The 17120-nt window shown below is 46.7% G+C and overlaps 1 protein-coding gene across 3 annotated transcripts; it reads right to left on the minus strand.

Moving 5' to 3' along the window:
- Positions 1–1081: 1081 nt before the first annotated feature.
- On the minus strand, positions 1082–14640 carry LOC128419057 (cyclic nucleotide-gated cation channel beta-1-like). Of its 3 annotated transcripts, XM_053399339.1 has the most exons (13): positions 13425–14640; positions 12610–12743; positions 10768–10801; positions 9748–9790; positions 8847–8979; positions 8708–8756; positions 7612–7684; positions 5931–6016; positions 5225–5254; positions 4996–5122; positions 4065–4140; positions 3547–3583; positions 1082–1663 (listed from the first exon to the last, which is right to left on the minus strand). In XM_053399339.1, exons 2-13 carry the CDS (start codon positions 12733–12735, stop codon positions 1647–1649), a joined length of 831 nt encoding a protein of 276 aa, XP_053255314.1. In that variant the 5' UTR covers positions 12736–12743; positions 13425–14640; the 3' UTR covers positions 1082–1646. The 3 variants fall into 3 exon arrangements, with proteins under 3 accessions (XP_053255314.1, XP_053255312.1, XP_053255313.1); XM_053399337.1 differs by lacking the exons at positions 1082–1663; positions 3547–3583 and having other exon boundaries at positions 3861–4140; XM_053399338.1 differs by lacking the exons at positions 1082–1663; positions 3547–3583; positions 13425–14640 and having other exon boundaries at positions 3861–4140; positions 12610–13415.
- Between the last annotated feature and the right edge of the window lie 2480 nt (positions 14641–17120).

The following is a 17120-nucleotide window of genomic DNA, read 5'->3' on the forward strand; positions in this document are numbered from 1 at the left end:
TTCTTGTTCTATTGACCTCTTCATCAAAGTTCAGAGTACTGGTGAAAACTTCCATTAAGGCTGCTTCCTCCTGAGAAGCATCCAAACACTGATTGCTTCTCTGCTGTAAGCTCCAGGTGAGGTTGCAATTGATTTTGAGGGATATTGCACTTTTTCTGATTGTAGGGCTGAGGGCATAAACACCTGTGGAGATTGTGCTGGGCTTCCATTCTTATAAACATCCAATTTTCTATGTAAGTAAGCAAGTAGAAAGAAAGAAAGAAAGAAAGAAAGAAAGAAAGAAAGAAAGAAAGAAAGAAAGAAAAGAGATGGAAGCAGCGTTGGGAAAAGGCTGATTGCAAATTGTTGTTCACATCATCCACTGGGCCCCAATAAAACATGACTTGAACAATCAATTTCACATGAAACACCCAGCATGAAAGCCTTAGGAGATGGCTGGCCTCTGCTGCTTCTGTTTGATATTAATCTGATGGGTTTTGTGGTGTTTCTATTAACACTGTGTACATTAATTAAGATGTTATGGTTGGATTGTGTTTTAAATAATAGTTTTAGCTTTGTAAATTGACCAAAAGGTGATCTAAAAAACCCAAACTAGTAAAGCTATAATGTCCTGATAGAAGAAGAGACAGAAATACTTTGTCTACATGAGAGAGCTACTCAAAGAAAAATATTGGGTGAGTTGTAGCTTTTCTCATTTCCCGGCTTTGCCATATATATTCCTGAATGCAGTAAAAGACTATTTTCTGACTATTTTGGAGGAGAAACACTACTGGATCACGAAACAAAGTGGATGAAGGACATGGGGAATACAAAATATCAAAAACAGGCCTCCCCAGTCCAAGTCTCTGACCTCCCAGTGCCAAATCCAAAATGTATTGCCATCCTTTACTTTTCTCCTACCTTTGATTCAACCAGTCCTGCCTTCCCCAACCTGGTGCTTGGCCTACAACAGCCATCAGCCGCAGACAGTGTGCACACTGGTTGAGGCTGAAGGGCATTGTGGTCCAAAACATCTAGAAGGCAACAAGGGGGCACTTCTTGCTGACTAGTGAAGCCTATTTGGTAAAAATTCTTCCATCAGGAATGTTGTCCTGGACCTGGAAACTGTCAGGTCCCTCCCATAAAGCAAGCTTATTTTCTCCTGCTCCGGATGGTAGGACCCAAACCAATGAACTGAAGTTGCAAGAAAGGGGATTCCAACTAAACATCAGGAAGAACTTCCTGGCGGTAAGAGCTGTTTGACCGTGGAACAGACTCCCACGGAAGGTGGTGGACTCTCCTTCATTGGAAGTTTTTAAGCAGACATTGGATGGCCATCTGTCATGGATGCTTTAGTTGAGATTGCGGCTTTGCAGGAGGTTGGATTAGATGACCCTCAGGTCCCTTCCAACTCTACAAATTTATGTTCCTATGATTTTTACATAGGACATTGCTTTTTCTTTCATGACCAGCTAAGCAATAAGGCTACCTCCACCTCATGTTCAGATTGCTCTTTTAAAAGCTAGCCTTTATTTAATTTAGAAAAAATAAAATAAAACGTGCAAAGTCTTTTCTTCCTGATGCATTATGCACACCAATTCAGATTGGTTTCATTTTTTGGAAAAGGAAGTCTTCAAATCTTCAGTGTCCCTTTGTTTCAGAGGCACTTAAGCCCCTTTGCTCCCTGAAACAAAAGGAGAAGAAGTTAAAGGAAAGAGTTTGGACTGAGGATGTGAAAGGGGTCTGATGTTTTTACAGCCTCACTGCGAATATAAAACCATTTGAAATGCTGCAAAGTAAATACAAAAAAAACCCACCCTCAGCTTCCTCCCCCTCCCTGAAGAGCAATTCCAGTTCTTGGTGGGTTACCTGTACCCCCTTCCCCAGGCTCTGCTACCCTCTCTTCCCAAGTGCTTTTCACTAACTCACTTGTTTCCTTGACCTGTGAAAATGCCTCTTGTTTGCCTGTATAGAGGATGGAGAGATGTGTGTGTGGGAGTAGAGAAACCTGACTTTTCACCTAGTTTTGCCTCTGGCCTCATCCACCATTAGCATGTGGCCCCTGGAAGGTGGCCAACAAATATTGTGTCCCTTGGTTCCCTAAACTTGAGAACAATTTATACATATATAGATATATGGTATTACCCTTCTCCATGCCCACAGAAATGCACTGGAGCTCAGCACCCAGGCCAGTGAGCAACATGCTAAAGTCATATTAACAGGATGCTTTCTAAACAGCCACTAAAATTGGTTTGGATCCTCCAATCCCTGGCCTGTGAAGCACAGAAGGCTTGTCATCCTGCAGAGGGCTAGAGAGGTAGTATAACATTTGATTCAAGCCATACAATTGCATGCCCCCTTCCAACCTGGTCATAGAAATAAACTGGGAGAGGTGCTGAGCAAACAATTATCCACGGCAAACATCAAGAGCTGCACTTATCAGCAGCATGGAAAGGCACCCGCCCACTGCAAAGTCCCCAGGATGCTAACAGAACTTCCTCATACAAGACACCATTCAGAAACATTCATTCAGCACTCACCAAACGTCATTACAGTAGCCTTCTTCAACCTGGTGTTCTCCAGTTGTTTTGAACTACAACTCCCATCATTCATTGAGGGTGTGGGATGTAATCCACTGGGAGCAGTCAAATACAACATTCCTTGTTTTGCTAGAGTGGACAAGCAAGGGAATGTTTGGTCCAGCCAGTCAAAACTTCCTGTTCCTCCTGGGCTGGAGCATCCTTCCTTGCATGTGACTAGTGGGTGGGCGTGACCTTTCCAGACCTGGTAAAAGGACAAGGCATGCTGCCCTTCTCTCTCTTTTTCCATCTTCTTTTCATCCTGTGAACTTCCTGGAATGAACTGCTGGCTGCCAGCCAAGCAGTCCCTCAGGTCATCTCCCTTATGGGATAAACCTGTTTGTATAAGTTTGTAACTTTAAGCCTAAAGCCTGCCTTCAGGGATCACACTATGCTCTGCCTGATTGTGAGTAAACTTTATTTTTATTGCTTATGAATAACTGTGGTGTCTTTATTCTTTTAGGAGAGATTCAAGAGGTCTCACCAGGAAAATATTAGAACACATTTCAATCTGGACAAGCCAGATTGAATTGTGTATTGTCTTAAACTCACACAAGTTTGCAGCTAGTTTTCTGCTGTGCACGAGAAGGGGAAAGTAAACTCTGCTAAGTAAAGGAACTTGCTAGTGCAAGTTAGGAAGGATATTAATAAACAGTATATCCTCTCCTGCTACCCTGAACCTTCCCACAGAGGGCATGGCTGTATGATGGAAAGATGTGGCCCAAAACATCCAGAGGGCACCAGGTTGGCAAAGATCTGCCTCACACATAATAAGGGAGCATTCAAAGGAACTTCTCAACTTCATTCGCTCTGCTATCTGCAAAGGAAAGTTTAACTGCCCACCCCCAGCTGTGTTAAGGTGCATCATAAATGAAGCTGCTTGGATCTGAGGGGTAGAAGCCCACCTGTGACCAACCCTCTGAGAAGAAATGGCTAAGAAAAGCTGCCTCCTGAACAGCATCATGGGAAATGACTCATTATGACTTACTGGCTTGCCCTGGGCCCAGGTCTGCAGCTTCTGCACTCTGTTGGGGAGAGAAAACAAAGTGTGACGTCAAGGGGCAAGTTCTGCTCTCTCATATCTGCTTGCTCCATCAGCTCCTAAAGGAGGTTCAAAACCATCCTCTCTCAAGTGTGGTGTAGTGTGTCAGACTACAACCTTGAGAGACCAGGGCTGAAAGCTCCAGTCGGTTGTAAAGCTCACTGGGTGACCTTGGGCCAGTCACCACCTCTCAGCATAATATACCTCACAAGTGGTTAAGAGAGTAAAATTTGGAGGGGCAGAACCCATTACCCCCTAAATCATCTCTATAAAAAGTCATCCTAAATTAATTTAATCTCCAAACTTTATATCCTACTCAGTAACTCAGATCACCACTGAATTTAATTCCACCCCCATTTCATTTTACCTACCCAGAATGATTTGGGACAGCACTGGAGCAGCAAAAGAAGAAACTGGTCCACCACTGGGACATTAAAAATGGTACCCAATAGACCCTTCCTTACCTGTCCATCTTCCTTCCCTTTGGTCACAGGCTGTGGCATCACTTTCTCCAGTCCCTGAACAAACCAGTCAATAACACTGTTGGTCAGAAGAAGATCCTTATTAGAGCCACACTCACAATTTCGGGGGACCAACAGCTCTCTGAAGAGCCCTTGCAACAGACCCAACACCTCCGAGGAATGTGTCATCTGACACTCAGCCAGTAGGAAACACATCCAAGTCCAGAATCTCAGGGCCTCAGTCATGAATTCTTCTCTTCTTCAGTGCGGTGACCCGACAAAGCCGAAACATAAGAGCATAAGATGAGTCTGCTGGATGAGACCAATGGCCCATCTAGTCCAGCATCCTGATCTCACAGTGGTCCATCAGATGCTTGTGAGAAACCCTCAAGCAGAACATGAGCACACAGGCACTCTTCTGGGTTTCCAGCAACTGGTATTCAGAAAGATATACTGCCTCTGACAGTAGATAAGTAGCCTTATCCTCCATGAATTTATCAAATCCTCTTTTAAAGCCATCCAAATTGGTGGCCATCACTGCCCCCTGTGGAAGTGAGTTCCATAGTTTAACTGTGTGGTGTGTGAAGAAGCACTTTCTTTTATCTGCCCTGAATTTTCAAACATTCAGCTTCACATAATTCTAGAGTTATGAGAGAAGGAGGAAAACTTCCCTCTATCCGTTTTTTCCAGGTGGTACATCATTTTCTAAACTTCTATCATGTCACCTCTTCCTCTAAAGTAAAAAGCCCCCAACACTGCAACTTTTCTTCATAGGGGAGTTGCTCCATCCTCTTTGATTATTTTGGTTGCCTTTTCCCGAACCTTTTCCAACTCTACAATATCTGGTTGCTGTTCTCCATTGTCGTGCAAAGCATTTAGAAGCACCTGAATTGCTGGATCCAACTGGCCAAGCAAGGCTGCTCTGCACACTGACCTGGTCCCATCACCGCCAAGTGTTCGAGGAAAGAGAGAGAGGCTCCGAGTGGACAGGCTGTCAGTCGAGGCCCGGTACTTTGTCCCTGGTTCACTGAGAGGGCTGGCAGGTAAACTCCCTTTCTGTGCTGTGAGGGGGTGGGAGGGGGAGAGTTGGAAAATGAAGTTAGCATCCTTCCTGCAAGAGCCTGAGGCCAAATCACTAGGGCACCCCAAAGCCAGTCACTCACCCCGTTGTGCAGCTTGGTTTCCTGGGGTCCCTTCCTGGTAGCACAAATGGAGAGAAAGCAAAAAGAGGAACCTGTATTATGAATGCCAGCTCTGCTCCCTCACAGGCTTTTGCAAAGGAGTAGAAAAAGGCAGCAAGTGGCAGGTAGGGAGGAGCCTGCAGTTCAGAGAAAAGTATCCTTCATCCAAAGATCACAGGGCAGTTCACAACGTAAAAAGACAAAATACATAAAACAAAAACAAGCCAATAGCCACCTTCCCACAAACACATTTGAAAGTCCATTGAATGTTTATCAGGCAAAAACCTTGTTATGGAGAAATGTTTTTGCCTGGCATCTAAAGATACGTAATGAAGGTACCAGGAGAGCCTCCCTATAAAATTTAAAACCTATAGGTATAAATTCAAATGAATGAATGAATTCTACAGCATTTGGGAGCTTCTGCAACAATTCAGCCCAGCTTAGTTATTTTGTGCAGCCCAAGAGGCTGAAAGCAAGCTTCATTATATTCTATTTTTTAAAAAAACACTCTATCACACACACCAACCTGAGGAAGAGTTTTGTGTACGCCAAAATCTCACACACCACCTTGTGAGCCTTGGGTGGTCCCAGCAAAGTATTATTTTGCAGTCTCCGCGAATTTTGTTTAAATGAAATAACACTGTTGCCTTTTATTTGTTTTCCCATTTGTTCTCTGCCTTGTCTGCACTTACCTCTGTCTTTTTCATGTTTTCAGGTTGAGGCATCATTTTCCCAAATCCTTCCCAAATCCAAGTGATCATTTTTTTCCCACCACTTTAGAGAAAGAGATAAAGAGAAAAGGAACACATTATTACGATTGTTCATCTTACTAGTCCACAATAAAACTGTCATCACAGCTACAGCAAGACACATGTTGAGAGAGTGTGTTTGTGTGTGTGTCCACATTATAGAACTAAAAGGAATACACAAAGAAGATTCCCCCCTGTGGTTTCCTTAATCCTCTTTTCTGTGGGAAATTGCAGTCAAACATTGCACAAGTGCTAGTTAGTACATAGATTAAGATCATAGAGCATTTCTGTGCATTCCCAGCAAAGTGGCAGCATAGATAAAGGTGCATAAATAGCGCACCAAACCAGTGGCGTAGCGTGGGTTGTCAGCACCCGGGGCAAGGCAAGTAATTTGCGCCCCCTAACCCGTGGATTTGCGCCCCCTAACCCCCAGATGTTGCGCCCGGTGCGGCCGGGCCCCCCTGCACCCCCTACGCTACGCCACTGCTGGTGAAGCCGCTGCAATTGTGCGTAATTGCGCGGCGAGGTAAAACCAGAGTCCCGAGAACAATAAGCGAGGCTGCCACAAACCCCCGAGGGGTATTTAGCTGGAGGGTCGCCGCCGCCCGAAAGAGAAGCAGCCGGAGGGCCCCGGAAGAACCCGGCTCGGAAGAATCCTCGCCACAGAAGGGCGACTGGCGATTAGGAACTGCGCTAGAGGGAGCGTGACTATCTCTCCAGAGGGAAAGGCCGCAAAGGGCGCCCCACATGCCGGTCAAGGAAGGCTCCCCTCCTCCAAAGCAGACCCGATCCAGGCGGCTCCATAAAGCTCCTGGAGAGAGGCAGGATGGGGGGGGCGCGGAGAGACAATGCCAAAACTCAGGGGGCTCCTTGAGCAGAGACACTTGCGGCAGTTTAAGACAATTGCCAGAGATGAGCCCCGCAGGGGGAGGCAGGGTCCTCTATCGCCCACCCCAGCTGCCAGTTTGGCAGGGGGCGGTGGAAGGGTCTGGAAGGAGCGGGGACCACCGCGGAGCACACATACCGGGAGCAGGAGAGGCGAGGCCCAGTGTGATAAGCTGAGAAGGGGCCAGCCCGGAAGGCGCAGCTTCACAGCCGAAGCTGTCCTCGGCTTGCGGAGCCGGAGAAGTTGTCGGGTCAGGGCCCTGGCGCAGGCCTAGCCGCTCCCGGGATCGGGGCCGCCAGCTCAGCGCTGGAGCCGAGGGAGCCCCCAGGCAGGCCTGCGAGCAAAGGCAGAGCCGCCGGGCGGTGGCCGCTTCTGCAAGGCGGCCGGAGAAGCGGGGACCCCCTCCCCTCCCCGCATCCCCCCCCACTCGCTCCCCCCTCTGAAACTTTGCTAACACTTCCGCGCTGAGCCTCTGACAATAGGGGCGGGCCGAGGGCACGACGCGGCTGGGCCCTCTGGACTCGCGCCCCCCCAGATGTTGCGCCCGGTGCGGCCGGCACCCCTGGCACCCCCCACGCTACGCCACTGCACCAAACTGCTCCTTCAGGGAGGGGTTCCTACTAAGAAGCTTCATCTTCAGACTCTCCACCTTGAAATTTCTACTTCTGTATAATGTTTTTAGGATTCAAGCACAGGCGAAGTTCAAAATACCTGGTGGGTTTGGGAAAACTCACATTTTATCTGGGGCATTGTTGTCTGAGCTGTAGTACAGTTCATTCTGCTCCTCTTCTTCATCAATCACAGACACTGGTGGAAGTAGGAGAAATGAGAGAGAGAACAGGGGATTGGAAAAGAAGATACTTTCTCACTGTCTGCTGGAAAGGGCCAGATTATCATTTCTATAACCTTCGTATCAGATAACTCATTTTGCACTTCTCTTCCATCAATGTATTTTGCTGTGTTTTGTTGTTGTTGCTATTGGTTTTAAATTATGTTTGTACACTCCATAGATATATTTTTATTCGCATCTTAGTATAGAAACAAATAAAGCAAAATTTAAAATAATAAGTTCCCCTTTCCCTGATCCTTAATGTTAGGGGAAGACATTCATCATGACATTCAGTGTGTGTGTGTGTGGGGGGGTGATTAAACATTCCCTTTCCTGTTGCTGCAATCCTACCCAGTGTCCAGTTTAAGGGGGATTCTTAAATCGTTGACTTAATGGTAGGAGCTGCTGTGAATACCTGAGGGACAGAGAAGAGGAACTCTGCGGAGTATTAAAGATATGAGAAACTGCACAGCTATGATTGAATAGGGGGCCTCTCATGCTGGTCAATTATTTACAGGCAACTTACCCCTCTATGGGGGCGGGTGGCACTGTGGTCTAAACCACTAAGCCTCTTGGGCCTGCCGATCAGAAGGTCAGTGGTTCAAATCCCCGCGAAGGGGTGAGCTCCCATTGCTCGGTCCCGGCTCCTGCCAACCTAGCAGTTTGAGAACATGCCAAAAAGTGCAAGTAGATAAATAGGTACCACTCTGGTGGGAAGGTAAACAGCGTTTCCATGCGCTGCTCTGGTTTCGGTGTTCCTTTGCACCAGAAGCGGCTTAGTCATGCTGACCACATGACCCGGAAAACTGTCTGCAGACAAATGCCAGCTGCCTCGGCCTGTAAAGCGAGATGAGCGCCGCAACCCCAGAGTCGTCTGCGACTGGACTTAACTGTCAGGGGTCCCTTTACCTTTACCTTTACCCCCCTATACATCATGTCAGGGAACACACTTCAGTGCCCACTCACAGGCGGGGGACACACAAACACACACAAGACTTTACCTATTTCTTCCTCTTCCTCTTTCTCCTCCTCTATGCTCTGGACTTCTGTCTGAACACAGACCAAAAAAATAAATTTCACCATTGGCAACATTTCAGGATGAAAGCAAGACTGACATCAAACTGGATCACCCTTACTCACCACGTCTGGAATATCAATGCTGGCTTCAAAGCTCTTGGCAGCTTCTTGCAGCATGACAGGAGAGTTCTGTGCCGGCTGTGGCATCACCTTCTCCAGGCCCTGAGATATCCAGGAGAGGACTCCTCGGCCAGGGCTGCAAAGGAGGAGGAGGAGGAGGAGGAGGAGGGCTGGGGTGGACAAAGAAGCTTCCTTCCTTCCAGACCTTAACAGCAGAAGCAGAGCCAAGACCTTTCCCCACCCAGAAGGCAGCTAGCTGCAAGGAATGGGGTCCCCCCCATTATCACCCCAAACATATACACAGAACCACCCAGTCATTTAAGGGTGAGCACACCCTGAGTTGCAGAAAGCAGGGCCTTTGATTCAGCTGCCACATGGGAAGGAGGGCAGGTGTTGAAAAGGCTGAGAAAGGAATTAAGCTCCCCATCCCATCGTTCCCAGATCTGGCTTCTCACCCATGCTAGAGTTCCCAACATATGTGAGTATAGCCAGATCACAAACTCAGCACGTGGATCTTAACTGCTGGCTCCTGGAACTATGGTTCTGTAACAAATACTAGGGGCATTTTGGTCTGTAATGCAGATATGAAACTTGCCTTTGGTTTGTCTTCTGCCTTCACAGTCCTCCTCATCTTGCCCAAAGTGGTGACTTGAGGGTCTAAAATCAATGCATCTCTACAAGGGGGCAGTTCTGGAGACCCCTGAAGGCCTCACTTTGTACAGTTTGCCACCATCCTCTGAGTAAACCACCTTAAAAAGGAGCCTTTCGGTGTGTGCTAGAAAGCTTCAAACAGATGACTCCTTCCCCTACTATTCCTTTTAGCCGCAATTCAGAATAAGGAACCCAGATGGAAACAGGGTACATGTGTAAAATAAGGGGGAGAGAAACAAAGAATGGCAGGTACCTGTCTGTTGTTGAGACAGAATCACGAGCATTTTCTTTGAACCCTAAATGGAGGAAAAGCCAAGCTATAAGCTAAAATTATCCTTGGGTGCTTCTTGCATTTCCAGGAGCATATAAGATTTCTCTGGATCACATTTACAGCCACAGAAGATTTTTTGGTGATGCCCCCATGACACCTCCTTAAGGGACAGGGTTGCATTTTTGCAACTTTTCAAAAAAGATCCTGAAGTTTGGAAATGTGCACTGAGGTTCCACAGCACCTCTCTCCTCGACTGCCATCCTTGCACACTGCCCATACTTTTAATGTTCAAGGATGCGCCTGAAAATGTTGGCGACACAACAGGTAGTTACGATAGCCAACAGTGCAGAATTGTGAAGGGGTGTATGGTCAAGGAGAAGGTAACAACCCAAAAAATAGTGTGGGGGCCCCAGACTCATTCTAACTCCCTCCCACTTTGCAAGCCTTCTGGAGGCAGAGTCAAGCCACAAAGGTAGATTCCAAGCGAACAAGGCAATGCATTTGCAGTTTCATTTGCAGAGATGTCATCCAAAAGCAGTAGCTGCCTGAACCCACCTGTGGGTCACCTGTCAGTAATTTGCAGGAGGGATTCAAACGCATACCAGAAACATAGATTTGTGCAATCCTAGTGGATTAGAGCTTTCCATCACCCTCACATGACAAATCTACTAACAAAACAGGACTTCTTGCAGTTTGGGAAGTGCCAGGGACATTCATTGAATTATGGGATGAGCAAATTATTAATGGAAAAATACGTAAACACCCCACAAATGAACCAGGCTGAATGCTCCTTGTCATATAACTGCCCTGGAAGCAAATCAGAATGAATACCCAGTAAGGGCAGGACATCTGCATGAGCTTTGCACTAGCAAATCAAAATGAATGCTGAATAAAGAGGCTGTCTGAAGGAGCAGTGAGAGTTTGTAATCCAAACTCTGCCTTGTCTCCAGGACTTATACACACGTACTCTTCTTTCCCCTCCCCATCACCACCAATTCTTACCTTCTGCAACACTCCTGGGACTCCTTTCTGTCAGCTTGAGGATTCACAAGAGAGAAGAAACCACAATCAGAGAACAACCCTCAGGCAGTGAAATAGCACCCAGAGGGTGGTAGAGAAGATCAGCCAGAAGCATCTTGCTCAAGCCCAACCAGTTACCGTAGTTCTCTTCTGCCTACTTAATGAGCAGACCATCTACAGTAATCTCATCAGCCTTTGGACTAGGGCTCAAAGCCCTCCACACCTTTCTGTAATTTCTTTCACTGTGTTGCTGTGTAAATGATGGACTCGGGGATGAGAGAGGGGAGGGCTGTCCTACGATTGGCCACTGTGAGCACAGCTTACTAGACTTGGTGGGCCATTGGCCTGATCCAGCAGGCTCTTATCATAGTCTTAAGGGCTGGCAGCATATTACACTGCAGCCAGGTGTATCACATTAGCTCAGCCAGTCCCCTCCAGATGTTTCAAGCTACAACTCCCATCAGCCCCAGCCAGCAAAGCCAAACTTCCACCAGCCCAAGCATCGTACAGCTGTGCTGGCTGGGGTTGGTGAGAGTTGTAGAGTCTGAAACTTCTGGAGGAAGGAAGGGGAAGGAAGGCTGCCTTGGACAATTGCATTTGCTGCAAAAGCTGCAGCTGCCTTAACAAAACGAAAAGTAGCCTGGAAGCAACATCAGCTCTTCAACCCTCTGCAGACCTGCCAACATTTTCTCAGTTGTAAACAGGGACATGCTTGTAACGCAGTCCTCCTAAGCATCTCTGCCAAACACACACACAGCCTCCAATCTACACTACATGCTGTGGAAGACTCAACTCTGCCACCTGCTGCATTCGTGTACACAATTAGTTTGATTGAAGAGCCCAAGCACAGCAGGGTGAGTTAAGCTCATTTTATAAATGGTGCAGAAGGTGAGCATAGCACACTTCAGTTGTGTGCTCGTTTTAATTTTATCCTTTAAATAATTTTCATTTATTACAATAAATGTAATAATTTTGTATTACAAGCATATAGCATAACATCTCTAATCCTTCTCTGCCACACCTCTCATCAGGTACCAGGTTATACATTAATGTAACTGTTTCTTTATCAATCCATACAGATTATCCAAACCTTATGTGAGGGGACAGCACATAAATCGTCTTATCTGTCACAGATAGCAAACAATTTTTTAAAAAAAGAGTGTAGTTCAGACCGTACTGTTCACACTAACCATATCTGCAACAATGCTCTGGATAGCTTTTCTTTAAGACCATTATCATTTGTGTATTGAATAAATTCCCACGTGGTAAAAGATTTGTCCTGTGTTGTTTTTTTCTATTCCTTTTATCACTTTTCAGTTCTGAGTTATTTTCTCAGCAATGGCCAGTGGCCAAACACTTTTGTTCTGTAAATTGTTGTTGCTGTTCTTGTTTTCATAAAGCACATCAGATCCCACTTGAAACCACATCCCAACGTGTGATCATCTCTACTGCTGATCCATTCTCAGCTATCCTGTAGTAATCTGAATAGTAAACCTCACCTCATTCTCACCACACCATTCCCACTGCTGACCCTTAAGATCAAGCTTGTGTTTGCCAAGGTAGAATGTGACATGTCAAAAGTCTATGGAATTAGTATGGTCCAGGACTGGCCCAAGACATTTTGGCACCTGAGGCGGATGCCAACCTTGCGCCTCCCACCCATCCCCACCAGGGAAGAAATGAGTGAGGAAGGAAGATCTACATCCGAATCTCCTGTCCCCGTGAATCCTGCCACCTGAGGCCATCTCCCCATCTTGCCTCATGAGCGAGCCGGCCCTGGTACAAAGCCCCCACCCTCACCATACCACTGAGATGTTCACTCACCTGCCTTGCAGATACAGGCCCAGCTTCTACAGCTATTTGGTCAGCCTGTGTGTCTTTTCCCACTACTACAGCGATGGGGGAGCTGACAGGAGGTTGCGGTACGACTTTCTCAATCCAGCCCAGCATCCTGCTACCTGCAGAAAGCAGAATTTCATTACTGCTTCTTGCCAGGAAAAAAAAGCCCAAAAATGTGAGACACTGGGGGAGACTGTGGGCATTTCTGGGCGGCTTCTAATTCACACGTTTAAGCTGCACAATGAGAGTTGATGGGGAGATCTTGCTCCACAAACCCACTTCCCCCAGAAGATCAAACTTTTTGTGATAAGTGAAGGGGAAAGTGAAAATGCACTGGAAAGTGTGAAATAACACTTGTTTTGATGTATTGAATGGATCCCAGGGCTTCAACAAAAAGACACGCACATGGCTTTATGGCTCCTCTCCCCAAACAAGCTCACCTTACTTCATCAACAGTAGCAATTCAAGCAGTGCCAAGACAGGGAGCCAAACACAAGCCAGCAGTTATTAAGCATTTTGAGCATATAGCACCCTCAATAGGCAACAAAGCCCTACTGCAAATTCTATCCTAGCTCTCTAATTCAATAGGAAGCTGCCTTATCTGCAGGAACATCTTGCCGATTGTCTAGAAGTGGCTTGCTGTGGCTTTCTGGGTTTTCAAACATGTTCCCCTGCCTCCTACCTGGAGACGCTAGGGGACTAACTCTTGAAAATTTGACATACTAAGAAGGTCCTCTACCACGGTTCTTTACAGAACCACTTTGAACCACTCAGTCTAGCCCACTGAAAACTGACATTACCTGCAGAAAGGCTAAAGAGCTATGGATGCCATCATGGTCCTGTTGTCTTTTATGCCGGGGGTGGTTCTTTCTCCGAGGGCAGGTAGGTATAGGAGCAAGAGTTGCAGGCTACCCTTGTCATCTATTGTCGCTGCTAGTTAGAACAAGGTCCTTGGCTCTCCTGCTACAATGCAACCCTCTGAGAAGCTGGGAAAGGGATTAGCTGATAACACAGTAAACAAATTGGATTAGGGAGGCTGAGTTGTTCTAAAAACCAGGAGAGAAAAGCAGCCCAACCCGAGGCACCACCCAAATGAGAGAACATCTGCCCTGGAGCAGAAAAGAGTTTAGCTAGCAACACATTACTGTTGACACCTAACTCTAGCACACTCCCACTGCTGGTGTTTGAAGGTGAGCACACATGACATTGGCAACAATCCATATCTATCCTGTTGCTTCTTGAGAAATACTGCAGTTTGAAGTGTTTTCCCTCACACCTGCTTCCATCCCATCTGAGAATGGAAGTTGTAGTTCAGATGAGGTGTATACATTTCGGACAGCTGTTGTTGCACATGCTCAGATGACAACTTCAGTGAACTGGAGCCCAGGGGGTGCTGTATTTGCAGGGAAACAACTCAGGTAATGGGCATCAGGCAAAGACATCTCTTTGGTGTGCACCGCAATGTACAAATGTGACTTGAAGTCCAGCAGTGTGGGGCTGGGAATGACCTCGTTGCAGTCCAAGATGCTAATGTGTATGTAGCCACATTCACACTTTTGCAGGCAAAGCTCCATGTATGACTCGTTCATGGCTTACTAGCATTGGACAAAGAGTATACTGAACATTCACACGCCACTGCCAAAAGCAGATGGAGTGGGTTCTCAATCTTCAGGACCAATCTGCGGGAGCCAGAGGCCAGTCAAGTTAATTGTGTCATTGCAGATGCTGTCAATTAAAGGATGATCCCTTTCCCACTGACTCTGTGCTGCTAACAGGATTTTCTACTGCCCCTAATCTCTTTGAATAGGCCTGTTCCTTACCAGGCTTGCTCATATGTGGAAGAATGGTGTAGATGACGTTATTCCGTAGTAGCAAGTCTCTTCCTGGATCATCCAAATGTCCTTTCACCAGCTAACACCTTGGTTGCTAGGAAACTATTGCTCTAGCACATGGGTAGGCAAGCTAAGGCCCGGGGGCCAAATCCGGCCCAATCACCTTCTAGATCCAGCCCACATGTTTTTATGAGTAGAATTTAAAATGCATCTCTGGGTTATTTGTGGGGCATAGGCATTCATTCGTTTTTTTCCAAAATATAGTCCAGTCCCCCACAAGGTCTGAGGGACAGTGGACGGGCCCCCTGCTGAAAAAGTATGCTGACCCCTGTCTAGCATTCACCAACAAGTTGTGCTGGATTAGTAGAATTTCTCCCTCCTCCCCCTTAATCAGCTGTTCCAGAGTTGTTCAGGGTTGCTGAGATCAGCCATATGAGTAACCAACACTGAGAACTGGGAAACACTGGCCTGCGAGCGCTCCAATGGGAGAACAGCCTTTACCAAAGGTGTCATGGGCTTTGAAGACACTCAAACTCAGGACGAAAGGGAGAACATGCTAAGAGGTAGGCACGTTTGGCAAACCTTCACCATGATCAACTCCTACTCAGAAACCTATGTCCCCACTGTAGAAGGATGTGTGGATCCAGAATTGGCCTCCACAGTCACTTATGGACTCACTGTTAAGACCGCAGTCATGGAAGACAATCTTACCCAGCTACAAATGATCACCAGAGAAGAAGAGGACAATTTTTTAGAACAAACGGAGTGTTATTACATTGTGTTTTCCTTTATCTGCGTTGGCCCTCAGAAAACTAAGGACTAAAATTGTACCTTAGCTCTGAATATCCCTTGTGTTTTGTTATGGCTTAGAGTTAAGCATAAATCTATTTATGTGCTGTCACTGCTATTGTAAAGGGTACTTGTGCTGATTTTCCATCCACTTAATGGGTAGGCAAACTAAGGCCCGGGGGCCAGATATTGCCCAATTGCCTTCTCAATCCTGCGCACGGATGGTCCGGGAATCAGCGTGTTTTTACATGAGTAGAATGTGCCCTTTTATTTAAATGCATCTCTGGGTTATTTGTGGGGCATAGGAATTCGTTCATTCCCCCCCTCCCAAAAAAAATATAGTCTGGCCCCCCACAAGGTCTGAGGGACAGTGGACCAGCCCACTACTGAAACAGTTTGCTGACCCCTGACTTAACCCCTAACTTAGACTTCGCCAATGTAGTGCCCTCCAAATGTGGTTGCACTACCTTGGCCTATCAAGGTGATTGACTACATGGGACTGGCAGAGATGACTGGCAGAATCCGTGACCAAGGGAGAGAGACGGTGGAAGAAGATTGGAAGAAATTTAAAGTTTATCTTAAGAACTGTTGCAAAATTAATGAGTGTTAAAATGTCTTGGGTTATGCAAAATAGAATTGCAGTGACAAACAATTGGGTATGAGAAAAAGGAGTTAAAGGAAAAAAAGTGCTATAAGTTGAAATTAGGGGTTGCTGGAAAGATTTAAAACAGGGATGCAGAAAAGGGAGGTATGGGGAAGTCGATGAAAGAAGGTTTAAGGAAAAAATGTTAAGAAATTATACGTGTTTATATGTTTGTTTGTTTATGTATTGTCTTGTATTGTCTTTTAATATGTGTTAAAAAACCAATTAAAAATTTATAAAAAAAAACAACAAATGTGGTTGCACTACAACTTCCATCATGCTGTGCTGGCGGGCAGGCAAGCACTCTGGGATTGGTAAAAATGGAAGAGGGTGAAAAGGAGGCACCAGAAAGCCAGAGCCCTCCTGTCTGGTGTGGTGGAGGCTGGTCCCTTGGGCTGGTCCCTTTATTATGCTTTTATATTTGTTGAAAGCTGCCCAGAGTGGCTGGGGCAACCCAGTCACATGGGTGGGGTACTACTACTACCACCAGTAATAACAACTGTCTTCTGTCAGCCCTCAGCCAGTCCCCACTTGCCTGCCTTCCTACAACCAGTCCAGGGGGCAGCCCTGACTGTCAGCTTCTTCCTCCCTAATCTCTTGTAGAGCTAATCAGGGAGGGGATTGGGAGCAATGTCAGAATTAGTTTGCTGCCTGTCATTCACTCTGGCTTTGCCTGTCATTGGCTCTGGTGCCCCCTGCTGTTAGCCTCCTTGCCTTCTGCCCCACCAGTTCTGTTGGATACCAACCACCACTGAGCTGGTGGAGGCTGATGTGGCAGCGGGGTGGGGGGGGGAGGGTCTCCAAATAATGGCTGCAGTTGACAGGTTAGGAGTGTGGGTGTGCTCTGGTTTCTTTATTGCTGTTTGTGGGTAGGAAGTGGACACCACACAGCAATTTCTGACTGCCCAGCCTCCTACATAACAACATAAGAAGGGTGCACTAAATCAATTGGGGATTGAAACATTGAACTGCTATAGCCCTTAAGGATGTAAGATGAGGCCAATGGCCCATCTAGTCCAGCATCCTGTTTTCCCTCATATAAAGGTAAAGGGACCCCTGACAATTAGGTCCAGTTGTGACTGACCCTGGGATTGTGGTGCTCATCTCGCTTTATTGGCCGAGGGAGCCGGCGTACAGCTTCCAGGTCATGTGGCCAGCATGACTAAGCCACTTCTGGCGAACCAGAGCAGCACACGGAAACACCGTTTACCTTCCCACCTGAGTGGTACCTA

The sequence above is a fragment of the Podarcis raffonei genome, chromosome 8, assembly GCF_027172205.1.
Source record: "Podarcis raffonei isolate rPodRaf1 chromosome 8, rPodRaf1.pri, whole genome shotgun sequence".
Classification (NCBI taxonomy): domain Eukaryota; kingdom Metazoa; phylum Chordata; class Lepidosauria; order Squamata; family Lacertidae; genus Podarcis; species Podarcis raffonei.

Bases quoted from the DNA above. Each gene is read 5' to 3' on its own strand.
- LOC128419057 (XM_053399337.1), bottom strand. From the start codon at position 12,735: ATGCTGGGCTGGATTGAGAAAGTCGTACCGCAACCTCCTGTCAGCTCC. The intron at 9,791-10,767 runs GTAAGAATTGGT...TCCTCCATTTAG, and splicing joins TCCCAGGAGTGTTGCAGAAG to GGTTCAAAGAAAATGCTCGT. The intron at 7,685-8,707 runs GTAAAGTCTTGT...TACTTCCACCAG, and splicing joins AGAGGAAGAGGAAGAAATAG to TGTCTGTGATTGATGAAGAA.